The sequence below is a fragment of the Poecile atricapillus genome, chromosome 3 (assembly GCF_030490865.1).
Source record: "Poecile atricapillus isolate bPoeAtr1 chromosome 3, bPoeAtr1.hap1, whole genome shotgun sequence".
NCBI classification, from domain to species: domain Eukaryota; kingdom Metazoa; phylum Chordata; class Aves; order Passeriformes; family Paridae; genus Poecile; species Poecile atricapillus.
The window spans coordinates 82,534,901-82,561,468 of record NC_081251.1 but is presented as its reverse complement, the minus strand read 5'-3'; the positions used below and the strand labels follow the sequence as shown (position 1 = coordinate 82,561,468).

General features: G+C 38.9%; 1 protein-coding gene across 2 annotated transcripts in view; it reads right to left on the bottom strand.

The window, feature by feature from the left end:
* Positions 1-25,732, bottom strand: part of AKT3 (AKT serine/threonine kinase 3) — a 152,700-nt gene extending 126,968 nt beyond the window's left edge. Inside the window, exons 1-2 of one of the 2 annotated variants that reach the window (XM_058836914.1) lie at positions 25,593-25,732; positions 12,948-13,102 (exon numbers count right to left, since the gene is read on the bottom strand). In XM_058836914.1, coding sequence (XP_058692897.1) covers positions 12,948-12,993 — 46 coding nt within the window. In that variant the 5' untranslated portion in view covers positions 12,994-13,102; positions 25,593-25,732. Of the gene's footprint in view, positions 1-12,947; positions 13,103-25,284; positions 25,412-25,592 lie in introns of those variants that run through there. The other variant, XM_058836913.1, reaches the window with a different exon arrangement.
* Between the last annotated feature and the right edge of the window lie 836 nt (positions 25,733-26,568).

Sequence of the window (26,568 nt, the reverse complement as noted above, 5' to 3'; positions counted from 1 at the left end):
TTCAAACTAGAAACAGAATCTCTAACTACAACAGAAGCTGAAACCATCAATGCATATTTTTCTTTCAGAAAAAAGAGTGCTGCTCAGTGCAGCATGAGTATAAAAGGCTACTTCCTTGGAGATTATCCTTAAAACAGACTCGGAGAAAGTTCTCCTGGTCTTTACTGCTCTTGATCCCTGCTTGATATCCCAGGTTTCACAGTAGCTCACTCTATTCCACAGTTAAAAAGAAAAATCAATGCAATTAAGATTTACAAAAAGACATCTCTTTTCTCACAATGAGGATTTAAGGAAACTGCCAGCTTCACAAGCTTTATTGAGTTTTATCTTTCTGATTCTAAGTCTCCACAAGGCTTTAGGCTCACTAAAACCATTTGTGTGTTTCAGATGGCACATTTTGAAACAACATTCTCTTCCTACTAGGTGTGTTCTAAACAGCAATACTGCATTCTTCAGACATTGGTTAAATTACGGTGCATGGAATTTCTCAGTAGATAGTAATTTCTAATATTTATCTATTCTGAGGAAAGATTAAAATAGATTTCTTGCTTTTTGTATTAAAAAAATAAAATATCACACCCTAAATGAAGGAATACAAGCAGATTTTCAAGAAACTCTAAAGACAAGTCTAAAGACAAGTTATTTAGAGCATTTTTAGATATGTTATGGCAAAAGACAAGAGATCATGGTGAGCCACCCTTTTTATAAACCATGCATGTAATCAATACAAAACTTTATGGTGAAGCTACAAATATATTTACATCGACAGCTCACAAAGCACAGATGGCTTTTAGGGAATATAGTGAATTGCAAGAAAGGAAAGGCTATTAATATGCTAAAGCTATAATGCAGGATTGTATTTACTACAAAAATGCAAATGTTTACTGTGAGGTAATTCACCAGTAACAATTATTTCATTGAATACAACAACCTGTGGTTTTCTATCCACCAAAAATCATAGAGATACTTTCTTTTTGTAAGGAAAGTTCAGACATACTCTAGATGACTACACAATGATGCTCCTGCACTCATCTTGCCTCCCCAAAAAAAAAAAAAAAAGCCTTTTTTTCCCTGTTTATTTTATTCTGCTCTCAAGTATAAACTTGTTACCTTTTTAACAGGAAAATTCATTGCAAGGAACCAACACAAATTTGTATTTCATATTCTTAAGCAAGAACAAGTTAAATTATTGAAGTACATTCTTCAAAAAACAAAAAAAAAATCTACTAATGATAGAACTTTCTAGAATGTGACCTTATTTGAGTGGGTCACGTTTTTTATTATTGAAGGCAGGGGATAGCTATAGTAACAATAATAGTAATTATTATTGAGTGGGGTTATTATTATTATTTTTATTATTATTATCTACAGCAGATTCTTTAAAACCTCACTACCAATACACTCAGCATCAGTGTGATTATCTATTAATGACTATATGGACACAGAGGAAGCTGGCACAAAAAACATATCTCAGACAAATACATTAGTAAGTATTTCACAGCTATTACATATCACAAATAACATGCTAGAACTGTTTGCCCAGCTTTTCATTTTTGTATACTAAATAAAAGCTACATCTAACTTCTTGGATCGTCTTCTCTACCCTGGAGAGGATGTAGGGCAACACAAACTATTTAAAAGAATCCCTAAAACCTGCTGATTTGGTTTCATTTGGGGGTTTTGACTCTTAGTCTGTTTCATTTGCCAATAAATTTTTCTACCTCCTCTAATATCAGCATGGTTGTCCACAGAGCTGCAAATAACAGCAATTCCCTTCTCCTTTGGAGCAAGGATAGTTCGAAAGGGAAATGTTCATCATCTCTACATAAGCCTCTTTGTGCCAACAGCAGTTCCACATAAAATCCTATGCACACGGTGTAAGTTAAAAGTGTAAGATCATGAGATTGAAAACCATCCAAAGGGATCTTACTACAATGTTTACAGCAAAAATTCATTTAAAATATTCACATGAAAGTTGAAATCAAGGAACATAATCCTTCTCCAAATTTTGTTACATAACCAAGCAAACCCAGAAGTAGGGTATTCACTGCAAAGAATGAAGTTCAGACAAAATCTACTTTACAAGAATTCTACTTAATGTAGCAGAAAATATACAAGAAAACTCAAGACTCTCCCAAATTAACATTACCTGAAGTTCCACTGATTGTCCACCAACATAATATGAATATTCTGAACTCTGAAAACCATTAAGTATAATTTTAATCTCGTGTAATACCTAGAAGCCAACGAATCACTAGCCTCAGAAGAGTACCTGTCTATCACAAGCTTTGAGAGTTTTCTGGTTAAACACCTTTCAAGCTATAAACACAAGAGGATTGCAAAGCTAGTCTATTATTTAGATTAAGGAACCACTTAATGTTCCAGACATTAGCCAAGTCATTCTTTTGTGAAAAAATTCTGTTTGTTTAAAAACTATAAATGCACAGGAATAGGAATTAGCTAACCCTCTTGGTGGTATTTTTTAATTCAATCACATTAGGACCAGCACAGAATAAATCAGTGGTCCTTTTCTAAACATGAATTCCAAAGAACACCATCTTGAAATACAAACTAGCTGTGCCATAGTCCTGTGGTAGTGACAATATAAGTTTTAGGTGCAGTTCTGTGGCCAATTCACTCTTGCAAAGGTGGGGGCTGCCACTAGCAGGGAGCTATCACATGGCCGCTCTACCATTCCCGTGTTTGCCAGCTCTACTGTTTGTGCAGCTACACAGTGAGTCAGGTCAGGGAAATGATCCATCTGAAAGTTAGCTAGGAAAATAAAAATAGATTCATTTTCAGCCAGATAAATTTCCTGGCATGATTCACCATATCACCATTATGAGCACAAGTGCCAACACAACCGAGCTAGGGGAGGACATGACACTTCCCCCATTTCAGCAACAGCTTCCACTTAAGTTTCAAGTAAACATGGAAGAGCATCAGGGGCAAGTTCGCAAGCTTCTAATTAAAATATAGTAGCTGCTGCTGTTCCTCAAGATAAGAATAAAGTTGTTCAGAAAAGTTTCCAATGTATTAGTCAGCATGCATAAGCTGGCATGACATTATAAAAGCCAACACAGTTCAAAACAGAGTGAATACCAGCCTCAAAGTAAAGCAAAAGACACTACATTGAAGCACACTACTTTGAAGGAATTTTTACATGTGTAAAAGTTGTACCACTAATCTATCTGCAATTTCATAAGATCAAAAGTGATCTCATAGGGATCAAGCATAGGGAGAGATGCTGCCATGTTCCTACAGATTACTCTCTCCCAAGGATCACTATTCAGGGGTTTCCTCCAGTCTCTCTGGAAGACACTAAGAACTAACCTTGAGATTTTTCCATTTTCTTTAACAAGTCATCTCTTTGTACGACCTAACAGATTTTACCTCTTCCTCTGCAAAGTGTCAGAGCAAAATAAGCAAATTTTTTTAAAAATCCACTTCTTCTCATTCAGACTAAATTTCAACTATTAGATTCATTTTATTTCCTATACAAAAATTACATTTTAATTCTCTAAAATTATATTTTTCAAAGCCTGAATATTGTAATGTAAGGCATTTAGAAGTTTCACAAAGATAAACAAACTCACATTCAGGAAGTCTCTGAGGTGAAGTAACAATACTATTTCCATTTTATCTGAGGGAAACTGTGACGGATAAATTCAGGTTTCCACAACACTAAGTGCCAAATTTAAGGTACTATTGGCCCAATCCTTTATTTAATTTACCATCTTACATGTCTTCTTTCACTATGAACTAGATTGCCCATAAATTTATCACAACCAAAATCACAGAGCATTTGTATCAAGTAGCCCTCAAATCTCTTGCTGGTGGTAAAGTTCTCAGTACCTCGGCCTAATTAGCAGCTATTTGTGAAGATTATTCTGGTTACAGTAACTTTTTTATTGTGGCAATGTTGATAAAAGACTATCAGGAAGCTGTGCCCAGTAAATTGTTTTACATTTCAGTGTTCAAATGTGAATAACTGAGGATTACACAATTTGGAATTTCAATGCAAAAATGATAACAACTAATAAAACTGGGAACTTTATTATTTTACACAGTTAATATACTGTGTAATATTATACGTTAATATTACATGTTAATATAATATTGTCATTCAACATTTTTGGGAAGACTACTCTCAAAGTCAAGACAGCCACCAATTTATAAGTGATCTTCTGAATCTATCTAGAAAAAGAGAATGTGTTTTCTTACCAGTGTTCTGGCATCTACACATTCATTTCCTATCTTCCTATCAGTTTTTAAGAAAGCACTTAGTTAGAAAGCAAATTATAAACTACGAATTTACAGTAAATAAGACGTCAGTTGCAATGATCTGGTAACAAAGAAACTTACTTTGGTTTATAAAGGTAAGCTAGCAATGCCCTGAGTTGCGAGGGAAGGAATAAATAACAACGCAGATTAACTGAGAGATAAAATAATACTATTAAGCAATAGTACTAAAGAGTACTGGAAAAAATGAAACTGGAGGTACACCAACATTACAGATAAGGAGTATAGACCTGAAGCAAATCTCCCAGTTACCAACTACTACAAGCTTTGGCTTACACTGTGACCACCACTCATCCACTCCCACTGCTGTGGGGCTCTCAAGCCCATAGGAACGGACGTGACAGTGCGTCCAAAGCAAAGCTCTGGAAACAGTCATAAGCAGCTTGAAAAAAATTTAAGCATATCTCAACAGATTTGCCTCTATCAGGTTGATGGAGTCCTACCCTGGGAAGCAGGAATCTCTCCCAAAGCAAGGTAAGGTCTGTTCTATTGGAACTAAGCAGCAATGCTTAGCCTGCAATTTAGATTAAACTGCTCTCAAGGACTTGGAGATTGAATAAATCACACTCACTACCAGCATCTTTCCATGCCTTGATGGAAAAAAGCATTTCATCTTCAATTAGTAGAGATGCTCATGGAGGGTCAACAGCTCCTCTTAGAAAACAAAACACGACCAAGACAGCACTGACTGGTTTTATAAAGTTCTTCCCTGGTTTTCTCCCTAAAGTTTTTTTATTGAAAAAAAAAGCTTATTTTCATTATCTCACTCTGCAGTCTCATTTGTCTCATGCCCTAAAACTCTGAGTTCTTAGTCCAGTCCTAAAACACTTTCAGAACTTAGTTTCAAGTCGCAGCTGTTGACCTCAATAATGTTTTTGACTATTATAGCAGGGGTAGTATTAAAGAAGTGGTTCCCACAGAGGCATAAGCTGATTGACCTAGCTGAGGTAAGAACAGGTACACAGACTGCTTCTGAAATAAAATAAATCACAAAGACTTGGGAGATTTGCTGGACTGGCATGTAGGTATATTGAGAGAAGAGGATTTTCTACAAGGTATCAAAAGTTCTGGTATTGCAAGCATATTATCCTTACAAACACAATGTGAAAGTAGCACAAACACAGAGGAATTTTAATTGTAACCAACGTATTACAGCATGCCAAAGGTATTATACAGCATGACTATTTAGCTTCAAGTAAAAAGTAGAGGTTTTAATAAACAGAAAACATGCATTTGCCAAATGGTTCTTCAAATTCTTCTCCAACAGCATCCCTTGGACATTTTCTGGTCATGCAGTACTGCCAGGCCAAAAGGGTTGTGAGCAGGAAAAGGGCAAAGAATTGCTAACATCTGGCTTCCCTAATCCCTGCAACAGAAAATGTTTAACCTTGCTTCTTTAGAAGTATTGCTCTCATGAGTAACTAAGCAATGAGAAACTAGCATGAATGAAGAAATCTTCAGAATGTGAGCAACCAGGCAGCATTCATAATAGAAGAAATGGAAGAGACAAACAAGAACCTGAAAGGTCACTGGGTCCAGAATACTCCAAAACTCCCAGGTATTTTCCTGTGTAACAAGCAACCTGTTGCTGCCAGGAATAGCAAAAGTGCTTTTCTACCATAAAACTCAGGATATTTAAAAGCTTTAAGCCCAAAGTGATAAGCACCAGAAACAAGCCTTACAAGCAACAGTAGGGAAAACAAAGATTTGATTTAGGTATTGAATTTGGTTAGTTTCTTTTCAGAAATCTGAACATCAGTAGTACCAAGGTCAAATATATTGATATGGCCATGAATGTTCCAGGTTAATAATACATTATTATTACAGACAGAGGAGAACACCTTCCTCCATTTGAAGATATTACTGTATCGTCTATCTGACATATTACTGGTAGGAATTAACATATTCAATTAAAGAACATGCACAGAATTTTAGCCACTATTCATCTACAATGCAGCTCCATGTATGAGAGCTTCATTTTTATTGATGAGAATCAAAAGTGTAAAACCATTTGAAAACTGGTAACAGTCTCTAATATAGCTGCAATGAAACAAAAACAATTCTAAAACATTTAAAAATTAATCAACCATGCACAATTATCTAATTGACATTCAACAAGGATATTGCAGCAAGGATAATCTTGAGACTGCTTAAAATACTTCGCTTTTTATGCTTCAATTTCTATTGTAAACTGTGTTTAAGAACAGAAACAGGTAATACTACAAGGCGGAGAGCTGCAAAAATTACACTCACCTATGCACTACCTAAGAAGTATCTGGAATAAAGTTATTTAGCAAAGAGAACACCTCATCCTAGTTACATCAAGTTTAAGATTTTCATATGGTTTTGATCCACTTCAAGGAAAAGTATGGATAAAAAAGGTGTAATGATTCCAAAAGAAAGATCTTGGTAGTCAACTACAAAGTGAGTGGGACAGAGAAAGGGGTCAGAGAACCTCCTCTCCGAGTGGGGTAGTTGCAGGAAAACAGCATCTAAATACATTGATTTCCACTCATAGTGTATGTGGGGGGAAAAAACCAAAACCACACCCAAACAAACACAAAAACAACAAAAACCAATAACAAAAACATACAAAGAAACAAAAAAAACCACAAACAGTGCTGACTGCAAGCAACTTTCCAGATTTACCTAAATCCATTCCTACACTGAGCACAAGATACAGCAATCTCTTAACTATCTGGGAATTTAAAAAAAACAACTCTAGCTATCATGCAGGGATATAAGAAAGGTCACAGTGCTATTTTTCCTCCCTTTGGCCCACATAGAACTGCCTCTTTTACATCCATATACTTTGCTAGAACTTCACATTTCGCATTAATTAGATAGAATTAGAGTAGAACAACTACAGTATAAAAGGCATATTTAGTTTCAAGTCAATTATCAATCAAGACTTTACCTTAAACTATTTGCTAAGACAGTTAGAAAACAATTCTTTCAATTTCTTCTACTTTGTGTAGCAGATGTTCAACAGAGTATTTAAATTTGTCTTTGTTAGAGGTGTGTTAAATTGCTCAAATAATTCAGACAATCTGCAAACAAGATTTCTGACAGGTTGTGAATAACACTCAATTAATACCATAACTTCTGAGATTAATTTTCCAGTCAAATCATTTATGCCGCCATTAAAAAAATACCCAAAAACCCCATAAAAAAAAAAACAACACAACAACAAACAAAAGAAAAAACACACCACATGAACTCAATCTCCAGTGTGTACTTCCAAAATTAACATCTGTTTGGTGTTGTTTCAACTGTAAAACCCAATGTCCACTACATGAAAAAATACAGTTCTTCTCTGGATTTGAGCCAGGGGGAGGAGGAAGAAGATATGTTACCCTAAGACTATAAATAATTTCTACTTTAAACAACAATTCTATTAGTATTTGGAACAATAGATTTATTCCACTACGCTACTTATCCTCCTTGATAGAAGATATAACAACAGTAAATATTTTCCACATGGTTATTTCTCAAAATCCCATGATATCTGCATCATGTCCTGAATCCCAAAAATGAAAACAAAGTGGAGTTGAGTCAGTCTTATCACAATAAATCAAACACATTCTATGAACTGTATGGGTTCAGAAATACTAACACAAATTTTAGATACTAAGAAGTTATGGAAGGTATTTTAAAAAAGAAGAAAAGAAAAAAGAAAACCATTGAGAGAAAAATCATATTACAGTATGTCAGTGATACATTATTTACAGGACAATCTCATTAGGAAGCTTCACAGGAAAGCCTCATGATATTTTTTTTTACCACCATCTCACTAAATCAAACTTCTTAAATAATTACAGTTAAGCCACAACAACTTTGGACTTCAGCTCCCTCTCTACAAAATTGGAATGCTCATACATGTACCATGTGAGGCACGTGAAGGATGCCATGGCAAACTGCATTACCTAACGAACCACACCAGAACACCGAAGTCCAAACAGAGATACAGCAATAGAAGTGTGGCAACACAAGCAATAACTTAAACTGATAACATATTGTTTGTCTTTAAATAATGATTTAGCCATCATGTTGTGCCTTAGGCACTTGGTACATCCCCACCAAAACCAAAACCTTACTCTTTCAATAAACAACAAAGTTAGCTGACATGTTAAATCTAAAACTAGGTCCTTAAAAAAGTTAGCATCTGTGTCAATTCTTCCTTTGTCCCAAATGATCTTTCAATAACATGGTAACAGAAACTCTTAAATCTTTTCATATGTTTAAATTAATTGAAATTTGTGCACAGGTTATATATAAAGAAATTAGGTTGCAATTAAGCAAAGTTATGAAAGACCCTTAAATCTAATTGTTGTGACTATTATAGACCACAGACAAGGTCAGGTCTACAACTCAGAAAACTTTGGCTTTAAAGAAAAAATACCACATGAATTATATGTATAAAACTCACTTTGGTAATGATACAGCCCTAATCACATTAGGCATGTTCATCGTGTAAAAAAACATGTTTCCAAACCAATAAATTAAAAATATATCCCTCTCTGCAAATCATTAAATTTAATTTAGTAAATACAGTAAATGCATGCTAAGTAAAATCAAGGATACCAACTTTCCAGCTTTTATGTAAATTTAAAGATACTCATTCTACAAAACATTGTTCTCTGCAAATGCAAAATGTAAAAGTAATTTCAGCAATTTCTGCAGAGTGTTTACACTAACTGCAATAATGTCAAATATTTAATTTCTGCATATCAGCAACAAGGTTCAGGTAACTGTATTTAAGGTTCTTAGTCAAAACTTCTTCCCTTTCATCTGCCTGCATTACAAGGAAAAATGCTGGTGTCATCTAAGAAGTAAAATCATAAATGAAGACAATGCATCTCTCTCCTAATCTGGCCACAGGTATAACTGGAGAACAGAAAGAAAGAAAAATTATGCTCATTGAGACAGTGAATTGCAAAAATATGTTTGCAGCCACATGTGGACACAGGCCATGAGCTGCTTTGTTCTTGTCACTGGATCTAAGACAGTAAGATACAACCATAAAGCTGTCCTTACAAAATACATTCCCACTCCTCTCGCACCTGAGCAGAGACTCCACTCTAAGGTGACCACTCTCCTGGCTCTCCACTTGTTCAGGTTCTGATGTCTCACAGGAATCTCAATGAGTGCTTTAGTTCATATCAGAAAAGTGCTTTTGCAGCAAATCTTCCCACCACCCTAGTTAATGCACTTTCATCTGCTGCTTGAAGCAGTCCCACAGTGCACAAACCTGGTTCCTTTCAGATGAAACTAAAAGCCACAGGATGTACTTCAGGAGCACTGCCACTGCCAAAAGGGCACAGAAGCAGACAAAAGCCAGTCCAAATTAACACCCATTTCACTTTACAAATGCACTAAGTGTAGATAGGTATCAAGTCCCCATGACCAATTACTACATTCTCCCAGTCTGCTCTTGCTGGGCTGCATTACTTGCTCAGGCACACCCAGTCACTGTGCTTCAGGGCTGCCTGTCACCTGGGTCCTGAGGTTCCTCAAGCTTCTCAGGCACTGCTTCTCCCTGGGTTTTGTGTCTTCTATTGTCCAAAATTCTCACCTCCAGCCTGTCATCTCTGCTCGTTTGACCAACACCTTACCCTTCCACAGTATCATCTAGTCTCACCATGCTGAAACTGCTTCTCCTAGAAACTACTCAAAGCCCAAGTATGATCAGTCTCAAAAAAACTTAATTCTGCATTTCTCACTTTGAGTAAAACAGTAATACTTTAATGGGTGCCTCATTTAAGCACACACAGAAAAACAGGGCTTTGAAGCCAACTGTATAGCATCACATCTTATTCTTCAGTGCTCAACAGCAGGCTTAAAACCTTACAAACATATAGCCCTCAGCCCTCTATTACTGACATGGATACAGCAATAAGAATAATAATAAAGCAAACATCTTTTCACTGCATTTCACAGCCATTCGCAGTGTCCTAACATACCCTGTCTTCCCTAGCAAACTCTCAATGCAGAGAGAGATCCCCAGCTCTATTTTAAGTCCTCCCCTCTCATTTCTACATTGAGTTTGCCTAACTCGCCTTTGTAATGGCCCATCTCATTAGACAGCTCCTCAAAGCCATTTTTCATCCCAATACCTTCAAGTCATCCTCATACTCCTGACTGGGCTGTGAATCACAAAAAAAAAGAAGTTGGATTTCTTTTCCCTTTCCTTGTAACACAAACCATACTGACTGCTGAAGGGGACAATATTAAAAGGTCCAGGGCTGTAGTCACACGACCAAGTAATTCAGCATAATATAAACAGATCAGTCAACTGTAGCAGCCCAGGCCCCTGTGTTCCCAGCAGGAAGGGTTTACAAGCCTTATTTCTAGATAAATTCAGTCTGGAGTCTCAGAAATTTAAGCTGCACCATGCACTTGGCTCTGGGCTGTCCAAAGGGCTGGTCACTGGGACTGGAATTCATTCAGCGTCTGTCTGGAGAAAAGATCCCACACTCAGCTTTCTCCAGGTGGAACATGGTTTGTACCTACAGCCTCTCAACTGAGCCAATGAATGTCAAGTGGTGATGATCAAAGAATTCAGTTTAAAATTGTATCAGAATGATCGCCTGTGGAAGCAAGACAGCTTTACCCAGTCCCACAATGATTCTTAGCACAGACAGAGAACATTTAGCTGCCAAAATAAGTGTTTACTGAGCGTATTCTCAGAATATAGAATAAAGTTGGATACTTTTTCTTGGCAACATTTAAAAAATCCACTTTACAACTTTGATTTTCTTGTTCCAATGCAAGGTTGGAGTAAAAGTTGTAATTACATGAAATGTATAACCATTGAATAAAATGCTTACAAATTCTTAGCGTTGTGAAACACAAATGTGCTTTTCCTTTTGTTTTCAGAAACAAAAAAAACAAACACTTTAACCCACCAATAACCAGAATAAATAAGACAAAAAAATTTACAGACAATATTGGATGCAATTTTTAAAATTTCCACTAAAACCTACACAGTTACATATAACAAGGAAAAAAAAACAACCCAACCATAAATTCAAAGTTATTTATGATAAGGAAAAACGCATGCCATGAAATGTCTTTAACTGGAAAAGAAAACAATTACTAACAAAACTGACCTCAAAATGTCAACTTGGTGGACTTTTCTTCAATTAATTGATAGTAAAACAGAGTGAGAAGAGAAAACCTTTATTTAACATTTCAGAATTCCAAATATTAAGATGTTGAATTTCAGTGTACATTGTCCATGTCTGGATCCCAGTAATTAATATATGTATATCCAACTGACAGCAGTTGTAATAAGAATGAGCAATATTACCTGAAGGAACTGACGTCATGTGAAAGAAAATTATTTGGAGTATACTAATCATTCAAATACATTTGAAAGAATTTTATATGAAATAATCAAAAAAGGAAATCAGATCACCAAACTGAGCAAACAACAACAAGGTGGAAAGGAAAAATAATTTAAAATTGTAAATAGTTCCTGTCATGTAAAATATCATTTGTTATAAATACAGGTATGTACCCCAAAATAGGAAGAAGGCCTTACACTTAACATGGTTTAGATAATTTTCATTTACAGTACCCATAAATCCTGAAATATGATTTATGCAGGAATAATAAAAGAATAATAAATTTTTCTCTCATTATCTTGCCTTCCTTGACATTTAATGTCAATCTGCAATAACAAAGCTAATAATGATCTTTGTCTTCACACATTGCTATTGAAACAAAGTATTTCTTTGTAAATTAAAGGGTAATTTTGTTCCTACTATTTCAGTCTAATCTTTCTGGGCTAGGGTCACAGAAACTCATGGCATAAATCACACTAAAATCCAAATCACCTCCTCTCTCTGAGACAGTTTATATTCTTTTGAAAATAATCATGTGCGCAACCACAACCTAAAGCAGAGCAGCATGAAGCATGGAAGATTTCATCCAAAGTTCATCACATGATATGAATGCCAGATATTTCTAGAGGTTTCACATTCATAGCTGAACATACACCAACCTCCCTAAATTGCAAATCACACAGTGAAACATTTTAAAGAAACTCAAGAATTCACAGGATTTCAAATATAACAGAAAATCATATTTTATACTGGCTTATAGTTAGGAAAATATTCTTTAATTATATGGCTTCCAGGTCTGCTAAGTAATTAGGTGTATGCTGAGCTTTATGCAAGTATTATGTTGATTTTACTGGGACCACTTGAATCTGTAATACAAGCTGAGCCACAGTGAATGATTTTGGCATCTAGGAAATGTCACTGAAAGTATTAGATCTACTACAGCAGCTTCCAGGCAACCTTTGACCACACACCGCTAATTACTGCCTCTTCAAGATGCCACAAGAGCCAGCTTAGTCTGATGCACAGGTAGCAGCAGCAGCAGCAGCAGCAAGGTTCAAGGTGAAGTGGGAATTACTGAGTCCAACTTCCTCTGCACTGTCAGGTACCCCTACAAATAGGGGCAGTGCTGAGGGTTACGTATCAATAACAACAAGGCCTCAATCTCACCATGTGGTCAGATTAGCTTGCTCCAGACCAGAAGATAAATCAAAAACATTCAGCTGTGTAACCATGTAATACCATTGCACGCAGTGTAGGAGACATCAGAAGCACTTTCCATTAAAAGGTAGAACTTACCCCTCTTCTGTACCCAGCCTTCCTTCACAATGGTAACATCGCTCATGATGACTCCACTCTGAACCCCAAACTCAACAGAGTATTTCTTCAAGTTATCAGCTTGTCTGTTTGGCTTCTCTTCTGCAGCTCTTCACAATTTCTACTGATGAGTCAGACTGGAAGGAAATATTAGAGAAAGAATTTGAGTCTTTTCTGTTTTTCTCACTTGACAGCCAACAAAAAAGTCTTTGTTGATGTGTTTCACTGACTGAGCTCATATTAAAAATCTGCCTTTATTTTTAATTAACTGTATAACACAATCATGTTTCTAGTCTTACAGCACATTTTCCATGAACACTACAATAGTAAAAAGCAGCAGAATGTGTTAAAATTTAAGTCATATGGCACTTTTGTAAAATGCACACAGCAGAATTCTTTCATACTAATGCACAGGATGCTGTTAAATGAAAGGCTGCTAGACCTGCTTTGAAGGCCCAACTCTGAACACACAGGAGCTTTTCCTGTTCCCACAGTTGTCAGAACCCATGCAATGGACAAGTGCTTCCCCTATTATAGCTACCTACAATCATATTAAGAGTGCGAGAAAACAGAATGAAAGGTTATATTCTTGCTACTTCCACTATAATTTTATTATCTCCAATACAAATCCTGAATTTTCAAGAGTTTTTCAAAAACAGCATCATCTCCAAGTCCACAAACAGAAAAACAACCTCTTGCAAGTACAAATTAACCAAAAACACCCCCAAATGTTCAGTTTATGGAAAGAAGGAGTGCCTGTTCTCTTAAGGCTTTAAGCCAAGCAGTGACATGAGTGCTCTTTTCCCTACAAACCTCAGCCTGCAGGGCACAGAAGGGAAGTTAGTCCTGGAACAGGACATACCACTCTCAGAAGCCACAACCCGCTCTTTTGACCACCTCATTCCCAGAGTACCTAACAGCTGTGAAGAAGAGATAAATAGCGCTACAATTAAGTAGGAAGAGAAGTCAAGAGGCCAGGAGATGTTTCCTTTTAGCAGCAAACTGCCTTTCCCCTCCAACCTTCAAAACAAAGAGAAGCATTCAAATAATGCTCATCCAGAAAAGCATGGGAAGCCAAGAAATGGGATTTCTCTTATGGTGGAGGAACACCCTGCCACAGGTCTACACAGAGGAGTACATATGTACACAGTGGTGGCACAGAACAGGAACCCCCACACAAGTTTAGTGCTATCAAATACAGCCCATACATATTCATTTAGTAGGCTGACCAACAAATAAAAACAGGAAAGAAACAAATATGACTGTGCTAGAAGCAATCTTTGCAACAAGTTAATGAAGAAAGCGCTGGGAAATCAGGGGGTTTTTTAACACAATCAAGTACAAACTAAAAACTGAACCATTATAAACAGATAGGCTATTTCTTATTTATCATTTGAAATATGTGTATTTGCATGGCACAGTTGCTAGATTGAAGGCTCCTTCTGCATGGATGCTGTAACTTGCAAAATAAAACTTGGCATGAGAATTTTTCAAGTGGTATGCAACAAAAAACACAGTACAACTCAATTTTACAGAAACGTTCTAGTGTGCCCATGTCAGCCTTGCTTTCACTAAACTATTTTTTTTTCAAAAACAGTCAGTAATTTGGCTGCAAAAAAGTAAAAATCACGAAGTTAAACTCATTAATACTATAAAGTTTAAGTAATATTGACTACTGTGTCTCTGAGACATCCCCATGGCACTGGCAGATGCGGCAGTGAGACCTGCATGGGGGACACACAACCTTTGGCATTGGCATCACACTCTGTGTCCAGCAGGACACCACACACCTGTGTCTATGGAAACACAGCCTGTTTAAGCTTTCATAAGAGTTAAAAGAAAATGTTATGTACATTTTGGAAGGACATGAGAATGCTTTACTGATGCTAATTGATCTAACTTTAGCTGCTTTGGCATCATATATTATACGCAAGTCAGTACAGCAGAAATAACCAAAGCATACATTTCCACATCCTGCACCTTACTAATGTGAGAGCTAATTTCTGGGTCAGACATTATCAGAACTTTTGTTTGCATGCTTCAAACAAGATAAGCAAGTCTATCAGCTGTGCATGAAAAGAGATCTGACAGATTAAGACACGCGCCTGAAAGCAGGCTGCTGTTCTGCCGTTCTGGATCACCACAGAGCACAGCATCAGCTCTTATTACAAACACATAAATCTTTACAAAGCCCAGAGGTGCGTGTCAAACAACTGTGACCTAAGAGCAGCTGTTCTGAGAAGGAAGTGTAAGCACATCAATTTCCAAATAACCAACTTAAGTTCAGTTTTATACAAGGTTTACATTGCATTCTCTGAGAAGTAATCCCAGTTTAATTTTTTTCCAGCTATAAAGACACAAGAAGCAATATAACACTTGGTATTTACCTTGAGCTGGCATATGCTGCACTACATTTTATCCTTTTGGCAAATTTAATGTACTTTCCATTTTTGGTGTGCACTTGTGAACACTGCAATGATTTATTCTTACTGGTAAAGACACAGCTATAAGAAATTAACTCCTGTACTAAGCAGCAATAATCTTGTCTGCCCACAGACTGATCAATCAGTCCATGATTTATGAATGAATTCATGCTTGAAGCTCCCTATTTACCCACTGATTACAATTAAGTTAGTGTTACGCAATCAAAATCTGATCTATGACCGACTTTCATGTCAGACAGTGCCTGAAACAACCTCAAGTGTATGTCTGTAGGCTTGCATCCCACCCATCACATGTACTACTTTACTGAATTTTGAACAAAATCCCCAAAATACAAAAATCACATAAATATGGTGATAAAATTAACTGCACTATCCCCAGTTTAGCTTCACAGGACTACCAGAAACAACTTTAGAATTACCAACAGTTCTACGGTTGTATTGATTGCTCCATTAATGGGTAATTAAAAGTCAAGCTGAATTACACAGGAAGATGAAGGAGATACACCAAAGCATTAAAAAGCTAATGAAAATAAAGGATATATGTGCACACTACATTTTCATGAAACCATTTGTAAGCATCTGTAATATTATCCCTTATTAAATGCCTTTGAGCCTTTCTAAAAGCTGTACTCCTTTACTCTAAAAGTCATTCAGCAATGTTCCAGAAGAGCAGAATTTTGAGAATTGCTTCTTATCATGACCAAAACTAGCCTTATAGTGAAAATTAGTCACACAAAAGCCTTTTTCCCTGAAGATGTAATGAAGAATTGTGTACAGATGTAAAGGAGTTGTCTGAAACACATAGAACAAAATCTCACATGAAAACAGCATTTCATCTATAGTTCAACTACTTCAAGAAAAGCTAAAGAAATGTTTATTCTGCACATCTGGCAGAGAATTTAAATACTGGTTAGCAATCGACTCTGCCCTCCCAATGCACTTGAAGTTTCAGCAGCTGGTATGAAGTCATTTTTACAGTTTACCTTACTGCTACATAGGATGAACCCACAGAAATGGGGGGAAAATACATTAGAGCTAAACTTGATGTTTTGCATTACAGCTGCTTCTTACAGGGAAGAACTTGACTTGTTTTTATATGTTTTCAGGCAACTACAGACCACATCAGCTTGCTTCTTTCCCCATCCCCACCCTTTTTTTGTATCTTATCAAACTTTTAGATATTTTTCCCCAGTATATTGTGTGTATTCTGCAGACAGTATCAGATAGTCATGTATATGAAAAATACATACAAGAACGCACTATCAGCATACTTTACGACGAAGGTGTAAAGATTTACTCCACTACAACCAGTGATGTGGAGAATTTAGGGGCACTGTTTAGTGGTGCAGTTGGCAGTATTAGCTCTTTTCCAACCTAAATGATTCTATGCAAACACCTGCTAGGGGGTTTTATCTCATAAAAAATGTACAATTTTCCTTTTTTCTTCAGGAAGTTATTAAGCCACTTTTGTAGTGTGAGATAAAGCAATTCAGCACACTTCTAAAGAGCTAGTATTATGCTTTTAAGTTCCTAGCTGTAAAGGTTGCAAAGGCAACTTTCTGACCAAAGATTAAGCAGAGACTACTACAAGCAACAGAGTTCTAGATCCCTGTGCCAAGGCTCATAGTTTCCCTGAGCCGTGGTAAAAACTAGCCAACACCTTCTCTGTTTTTATCTTGAACTTCAAGAATATCAGCAATATAAAGAAGAACCATCTTACTTCACAATGCTGCCATATGGGAAATATAAGATCGACAATTAAAATGAGCAACGGACCATTCAGTAGAAAGACGGTTTTTCCCCAGCTTCTCTTTTTAATTTAAAGGATGCCCATCACAGCAGTCAGCTACCTACAGAGACCTGGTGAATAATGAGAAGAAATACCTTCCAAGCAGAAGAACTAAAAACTGTGTTTCAGGTCAACACTTAACAACCACTATGTGCAAGTGAATTATCACTGAGATTCACAAGAACAGACAAGACTCCTTTGAAATCTGGGCATCTTCCCATTCTCCCCAAGACAAGAGACAGCTGAGTAAAGAAGACAGCACCCATAAATTCAGTGTAAATTGTATGATTCAGTTCTCTGTTGTAAGAACTTTCATAAACACAGGCTTCTACTTTCAACAATTTTGGAGCTGAGAAAAAAACAAAAACTCTCACATTTACCAACTTCAGTTACCAGAGAGAATACCAGGAGAATCAATAGCAGTGCTTCTAGAGTTGATCCCCATAACTTCTTGTACCATTATCAACTCAGTGAATCATCCAACCTTGTTCTCTTAATACATGAGTACTACCATTTTCTCTTTTTACAAGTAATCATTTGTTTAGTAAAATGTTTGGGGAGAAAATAACAGTAAGTGAACCTTTCTGATTCCCTTTTTCTGACTCACTGGGATTCTTTGGTCCCCCATGTCAGCAGAGCCAAATCTCATCATCTCTATTTCCTTATTTTTCAGAAAAGTAACTGAATCATTTTATACATGCACACAATACCCACATCAGCAAAAAAGCAATTCTCAGTGGTTTCCATCATACACATTTGTTTCCTTGCTTTGGGGGCTTTTTCTGTAGCAGATCAAGCTATTAAGAGTTCTTCTCAAATTTGACTCCTCCCGAACAACAGACCAGGCTGTAACTTCTTCCGATGCAGGTTCACTCCCAGAGCAAGGAATTCAAAATGTCAAAGCTCTAAACTAAAACCAGAGTTATCTTTAGGAATGGAAGCTGAAATCCAGGTTTTATTTATATGAAAAACACATGCATATCCTCCTCCCCCAGCAAAGCTGGCCAAACAATTAGAGGATATATTGCACATCATCAAAAATTACACAAAAGACTATGTGACAGAACAGAGATTCTTACAAAACTTGCTAAATCAAATTAGACCATATTATTAATGGAAGAATCACATTCAGGTGAGTGCTTTATCTAAAAAGTATGAGATATTTATACAGGATTTTATAAACTACCTATTCTGGAATTCTGGTTATACTGACTGATTTAAATACTATCACAACTTAGACTGAGGGAAAAGGAACCTCTAGACACAGGGTATTTGTCCAACTTATTAAGTCAATTAAAAATTGAAAAAAGAAATACAAAAAATCCACAATATCAAACCAACACAAAAGATGAACTGATTTGACAAGGCAAAGAAATTAACAAAAAGAGATTATTTAAAGAAAATAGATCCTAAATTTATAAAATGGTAAACTTCATGTACATACTATTAAAATTCTGAAAGATGCCTTAAATAGTTTCTAAGTAGACCTATTCAAAGTTTTAAAAACAAGTATAAAAAATCCCAAGATTTGAGGTTGCCTCCACAATAGGCATTGAAAATACTTTTTAAACTACATTTCATACTAAAAGTCTCAATGAACTTAAAAAAAAAATTTTGCATTAGAAATTTACTTGTAACAACTTTACTTTGTAAGTTTTGATTTGGAGTAATGAGGGACATGATAGGAAAATGTCACTGCCTACACCTTGTGGTAAGGAAAACCAACATACTTTGGAAAACATAAATAGCTCTTTCTAATTTATGCTTATGTGTATGCTAAATATTTGCAGTGTTCTATTTTCACTTTCAGTATGTCAAAAGGTTTCACACAACTAATATATGCTCAGATAAGCCTAGTTAGGAGAATGCAGACATACTGAAATATTAATATACAAGTTTTATTTAGATTCTGCAACTGAATAAGTTTATCAGGAAAGAAACCATCATTCTGTATTTTATTTCCTATTACAATGACAAAGCAAGTTATTTGAAGGGACAGAGGTATAATTAAAGCAAGATGAACAAAGCCACCCTTGCCTTTGTTTACCAAGGTATAAAGGAAGTTTCTAAATGTAACTAAATTGTTTCTTTAGAATCCCACATGAAACATTAACAACCCATTGTTTTGCCCTGTGTTTATTGACAAAAATGCTTTAAATCCTTTTTCTTCCCCTCAAATCACATAAAACAATAACTGAAAAGCAGACAGAAGCAGAGATAAAACTTACTAGAGTGTATGTCTGAAATGTAACCAAAGAATACATTTCAAGTAGAAAAGATGAAGGGAGGGCTAAAATTATGCATAAAAGTTATTGAGGCAATGATCTTGAAAGAGTTTTGAGACTCAGAGGAAGTCAAATCAAGGATAAGCTGAGCTGAGTATCACAACTATGATAATTTACTTCACTCAACCCTTCAAAATAAATGTAATAAGTTTAATTTGCCATGAATCAATGTAGGAACACTAATGCTTGCTTTTTAGAGACTAAGTTCCTTTGGTCTTTAAAAATATAGTTTAGAAAATACTCAAACAATGAAGAAAAAATACATAATATAAGTTCCATATTTTTAAAACAAATTAAAATTACTTTTCTATATCTAGGAGACTCAGGAAAAAAACACTAACCTAATTTTCAGAAGTTCAAAGAATCTGGAAATCCGTAGTCATTCTAGAAGAGATTTTAAAAGATGCCTTTCAAGAGATATCAAATCAAAATAAAAGTTTTATTAATCTCATGTATTTAATTATTTCTGTGATGGTAACTTTTCTGCAGCACAACTCTGTATTGTGCATAAAAGACCAAGCACATCACCGAATAAAAACCAGAAATACATTAACTACTCATGGGTAACAAGAAACTACTGAGAATAAATAAAGGGTTCTCAAACTATTAATATAAAAGATGAGAAAAGTTCAGTGACATGCCTACCAAATAGCTTTCTTTTAAACTCTCACATAGTAGGTTTTATTTATTATGTGTACATTGAACAAATCAAATTCTGAATTGTCTTGTAATAGGAATGAACTTTGTGATTCCTTTCTGCAGAGCAACCAAACACTGCTGAACCCACTGTCAAACCTTGACACTTGCAACAAGACTTGAACATAATCAACTTCTAACCTAAAACCTTTGGATGTCCTTGTTCACACTCAAAATGCATTATTTTCATCAACCTGAGATCTGGATTTCCTAAGGACAGAAGGAATTCTCTACAACCCTAACTTAGATACAGTGCAGAGCTCACTAGGTGGAGGTCTTTGGCAAATGTTATATGAAAAGTCAGATTACATGAAACTCACATGTACAACCTTACTTCTCTCAAAGTGTATCAATATATTTAGAAAAGGATATAATGATTTCAATAAAAGCTCAAGAGGCAAGCTGCAAGAATTACATATCTCAAAAAACACACTGAATGCTTGGGGGGAAAAAAAAAAAGTGTGTTGGTAGCAATTGTTTTGCAAGATTGCTGAGACTCAACTGAGAACCACTGCATTAATTCTGTAGTGTTAAACCAGCTGCACAAGAAGCTGTTGACTGTTGGGTACTGACATTCCAGACCTACAAAAAGGCAGTGGTGAGATCTTCATGATCTAAAGCTGAAGCAGGGTCTTCATCTCTGCTCCTGCTACAGGAGGCATTCAAACAACTTTTTCACATAGATAATGCAGGGAAGTTTGGCAAACCATGCTGTCAAGTCAATCAGACATGCGCACAGAATATTGAGGTCCCAGTTGCATTCTCAACAAAATTTAAAAATCACTACTGTTATTTAGTCAGGATATTACAGAGAAAAAAAAAAATCTCAGGGCAACAATGTGTTCTTAATGCTATTTTTGATCAGTATGACTCACACTTAGATACTCACATAGAAATATGTGGAAGAAGAAGATTGGTCAAGATGGGTTCAACATATATTATTTATCCTAAACAGAAAGTGTTGACACATATAGTATCACAAACCAAAGAAATATTTAAATTGAGCAAAAGTAAGCACCTTCACATACAAAAGCCAAATATGCTTACTCTCCTTGACTATAGCAATTATGTTATTAAATCTTGGGGGATTTTTTTGGAAGTATTAACTTTGCAAAATCTTCCTACTGTGCCTGAGTAACATCTTTAAATAATAAAGATGTTTAAAATACTTGGCATGCATCATAAATGCCCATATTTATTGACCTAGAGCAATGGAATGAGGATAAAATGCCAAATAATCACCTACTATACCCTTGTATTTTTTTGTAGTTTTTTTATTAGTACATACTAGTGATTTGTCTAAAGAAGTTTCACTTTTAAACTCTTCCAGGGAGTCCAGAATCTTGTTCATAGAGTTACCTAAGATAAATGTATAAGCCAAAACTTTAAAGGTTAATCTTTATGCTAAGAAATAACCCAAAAAGTTAACTTGCACATTCAATGTTTTAGTATTTGCTGGTAGGTTTTGGGCTGGGTTGGGATTTTGGGGAGCTTTTGGTGTTTGTTTTGGGGGGTTTTGTTGTTGCTTCTCAGTCTTTAACATTAATTTTTAAACACCTTGAATCAGCTTTCCAGCTATTGTGTAACTTATCTTTAGAAAGTAATATTTTCTATACCACCACAACTTGTTGCAAGGAAGAGTAACTTGTGCAACACATGTATTTACCTAGGAGACCCTGTGATCCTGGGGAAGCCTCTTCCCTACAGCAAAAACAAAATGCATTGGTCGACAAGTGAGTTTCTCACTGAAACCACACCTTTCCTCACAAGCAATGCAAAACTTCCTGAACTACATGTGCTAGAAAGCAGCCCTGCCTCTTCCATGGTATTCTTATTAGACCTGTCATAACAGAATGAGAATTCGAGATAACACATATTGATCTAATATTCTAGAATAATTTGGAAGGGCACTTAAGTTGGCAATCTTTTATTATAAAAGACAGTACTTCAACAAGAAATGAATTGTAAAGTTCATACAAATACTGAAAATAAAAGCAACCTTTTAACTTAAAATTCAAAGGTGCACACATTTAACTATTTCCCTCTTTTTTAATTGCTACTGTAGTTCACAAGGTGAGTATTGCATATTTTGAACAGAATGTTTATTTTATTAGTTTTATTAGTTGGAAAAAAGCAAATAGAAGATTTTGTTATATACAGGACCAAACCCCCAACAAAACATGCAGTTATACTATATAGTATGTTACTTTCATAAGAAATCAATTAATCTACACATTATCCATGTCAAAATGAAAGTATGGCACCAAAAAGACTTCAGTCAGTATATGTCCGCACCCTTCCGCTCTCCAGTGTGAACTAAAGTAAGTAGCATGCCCAAGCCATAAAAGCTACCAAAGAATATTGGGTCTCTGTTTCAAAGCCGAAGGAAAGCTAGGCTACCATGTTGCCAAGCCCACATCACCTGTTGCATTAGCAACATTAGCACAAAATGAAACTGTAAGCAGTTATGAGAAACTGTAACTGTATCATCTTCATACTCAGAAGAGCACAAAAATTTCAAATGCATTTTAACACAAACCACTTTAGTAATGGTTCATAGCTTTCAAAATAATTGAATATTTCAATTAGCAAATATTACTTTTTGGGCATAGAAATTATTATTCAGTAGGTCTCTTTAAACTGGGAAAATGTGCACCCAGAAAGTGAAAGAACACACAGTCACTCGATGTTAGGCAAATTCCAAATAGCTTGAAGAATCTTGGTTATAATAGAAACTTCAGATACATGCTGTTGCAAAATGCAGTAGGAAGTCAAGATACGGTTTCTGGTTAGTGTCTTGCAACCAGAAGCTTGGGTTACAAACAACTGCAGAGCTCTAGTAAGTGGTTTTGAGTCAAACTTAGAAGATACACACCAGATTATTTTCCCTCTCACAAAGCATTTGTTCCAGTGTCAAACAATTTCTAGTCAACAATTTCTAGTGCATATCAATGCTATTCAATCCTTATAACTGAGTTTACTTCAACTGGGGAAAAGTTAAAACTAGTACCGATCTGAATTTTCACCTACTTCCCCTAGAACAGCAGCATCTTGCTTAAAAACACATCATCTGCCCCCAAAATGTTGAACAAATGAGGGAGCAGAACACTGAAATACTACTTTCTGAACCTTTTTAATGAAACTAAGGTGTCTACTGAATACATTCAAACCTAGTTAGAGTAATGCACCATACAATAAACTGTTTAAAACAAGACAGTCTTGTTAATATTATCTGTGTTTACACACACACCATGCACTTACATCAGATTGAAAAAAAAAAAAAAAAGAGAGAGAGTTGTACAAACAATACACATAGACTTCTAGGAAACAGAGACATCTTATCTCTGAAGTTTTTCTTTGGCCCTTATTTGAACTTGACTTACTGGTTGCAACCAACCAAAATATATCAACATGGACTATAATTAGTAATCCAATCCAATTAAAGATATTAGGGTCGACTTATAGGCTCCTACCAAAATAAAATTAAAAAAAAAAAAAAATTAAAAACCAAAACCAAACAGTCCTACAAATTTAAGTAGTACACTTACTTTAAAAGCCAAAATAAGCTTCCTTCTCTACTTCATGTACTCTTTCTATATTCCTGTGAACAAGCAGATCTTGCCTATAGAGCAGCTGGCAGAAACAGGAGATCATGCTTAAAATGTTACTTGTCATAAATTAAGGTCTACTCATCTGCATGCTTGCTGCCTTGTAAAGCCCAGTATGTGCAAAATGTGGGGAACCATGTTTAGCAAAGTTTTAGCACGATCTAAACAAACATTAGCAAAAGAGACTGCTCTGTTTCTTCAGTACTGAAAAAAGTTGGCAGTGCAGGTAACAGGCACATCATAATTTTTGTAATAAAACCCCTAAACAGAAACTGGGACAAGTTTTCATAGAAATTATGAGAAGATGTAGATGTGTACAAGAAGCCAGTCAACTAATAACTCCATTAAAGAAAGAGAAAAAAAATAACTAGAATAAAGATCAAGAGAGATTAAATTGTTTATCCTTTCCACTCGCAGGAAAATAAGATTTTTTATTTTTTTTTTGCGTTTAATGAACGTATCGTGGGAGAACGTGGAACCGGTCCTGGCTATTTCACACCTCTTAGATTCCCATCCATAAGTAAACTAAGAAGCGGTGCCCATACAAAGCAACCCCGCAGCCTATAAGCCCGGTAGGGCTCGTTACATCATGATCATTTGCATTTAAACTACAATATATAGCGCTGCGATCTCGCTGCCGAGGGGCGCCGCGCTGACCCCCTGCCAGGCGGAGCCCCCGCCGCTCTCACCGTGCTGGGGACGGGGGTTGCCGCACGGGCACGCTCGGCCTTCCCACCCCGCGGCAGCACCTGCCGGGACCCCGCCCGGGCAGAGCCCGCCGCAGGCCCGGCCCGGGGCAGCCGCCGGTCACCCGGGGCAGCCGGCTGCGCATCAACTTTTGCATGTGGGCCGCGGCCTCCATGATGGCCGGGGCGGGCGGGGGGGCCGGTTTGTTTACTTGCAGCCCGAGCCGGCGGCGGCGGCAGCAGCAGCAGCAGCAGCAGCAGCAGCAGCAGCATCATCATCCCTCGTGCGAGGCGCTGCCACCGGCGGCCCGCGGGGCGCGGAGCTATTCTTAGCGCAGGGGCTGCGCGGGCACACACACGCGCGCACACACGCGGGCACGCTCGCGCGCACGCACAGAAGTTCCCAGCGGATAAAATCCCGCGCTACTCCCGGCACCGGAGCCCGCCGCACGGACGCGGAGCGGGGAGGGGCCGCGGCCGCGTGGGAACCGCCGGCCCCGCGCATCCAGCGCCCCCGGGGCGCACGCCCTGCCCTGCCCTGCCCCTGCCGCCCCCCCTCCCCCGTTACATAACTCTCCCCGCCGAAACGCCCCCGCCCCGCCCTTCCCCACCCCGGCTCCGCATCCCGGCGGGGCGACCCCCGCCCCTCCGCTTCACTCCCGCCCTACCGCCGGCGCTAGGCCACGGGCGCCCCCGCCCTGCGCTCCCCGCCGCCCCGGCCCCGCCGCGCCGCCACCCCGCATCCCCTCCCCGAGCGCCCCCGCCGCCACCCGGGCGCCCCCGCCGCCGTCCGGCCCCTCCCGCCCCGTACCTGCAGAGGCGGCGGCGCCGCGGGCGCTGCTGCGGAGCCCGAGGGCGGCGGCGGCTTCGGGGGGAGAAGGGGAGGGAGGGCGCCGCTGCCTCCTCCCCTGTCCCCCCGCCGGGCTCGGCGGTCCCTGGCGGCCGGTGTCTCCGCGGGGGCGGGAGGAGGCGGCTCCGGCCCCAGGGCGCTGGCGGCGGCGGCTACATGGAGCTGCGCGCCCCGCTACGCAGGGAGGCGCCCGGGCGGGCAGCGCGGCCGCAACATCGATGCGCGGGGTCAGGAGGGCGGCGGCGGCGGCTCCCCCCCGGCGCACTCACCCCGGAGCCGCCCGGGCCCCGCTCTCGGCTCCTCCCGCCGCCTCCGCCGGGCTCGTTATTGACTTTCAGGAAAACTCCCGACGTCACCGGCTCCCCCCGAGTGTCTCCCCCTCCGCGGCGGCGGCGGCGGCGGCGGCGGCATCCCCGGCTCTCGCGAGAAGCGCGGCGGGGACGGGGGGGCCGCCAGACAGCGCGGGGGGAGCCAGACAGAGGGGGGCGGCTGAGGTGAGGGTGGGGGGGGCGGGCGGCAGGGAGGGAGGAGGAGGAGGAGGAGGGAGCGGCGGAGGGAGGAGGGAGGACGGGGGAGGCGAGGCAGCTCTCCCGCCCGGCTGGCAGGCGGGAGCCGAACGGAGCGGCGTGTCCCGTCCTGCCGCTGGGCCGCGGGTGCGAGCGGGAGGATGGATGGATTGGGATGGATTGGGAGGGATGGGATGGATGGATGGATGGATGGATGGATGGATGGATGGATGGATGGATGGATGGATGGATGGATGGATGGAGCGTCGTTCGCCGCACCGTGCCTGGGTCTTTCGGCATCGCGGCCCCTCGCCAGCCCCGTGTGCGTGTCCCGGGGTTGGTTCCCTTTGTTCTCGCACTCTGCAGTTACACAGCCCCCGCCCCGATCTTGCCCTAGTACCCGGAGCGGTCCACTTGGCTCTGCAAACTCCTCCAGGAATAGAGCTACCAGTTACGCAGCAGGAAGCCGTAATTCATCCCTCGTTGAAGTGTTTAGTGGATGCGCCAGCCTCAGTGTTGCTAAATTGTCTGCAGGCTTCGCCTTATCCCGACGGGTAAATAAACACCTAGAGAAAGCGTACACCAGCGCTCCCGAGCCTCTGACTCTTCCCGCTGCCACAAGCACTGTGGAGGGGAGCTGGTGTCAGCAGAGCAGCCGTGCTGCAGGGTGCCGAGCACGGCGCTCTCCCGGCTCGGCAGTGCTGCCTCTGGGCTGCGCAGGCCGGGGATGCCCGGCCTG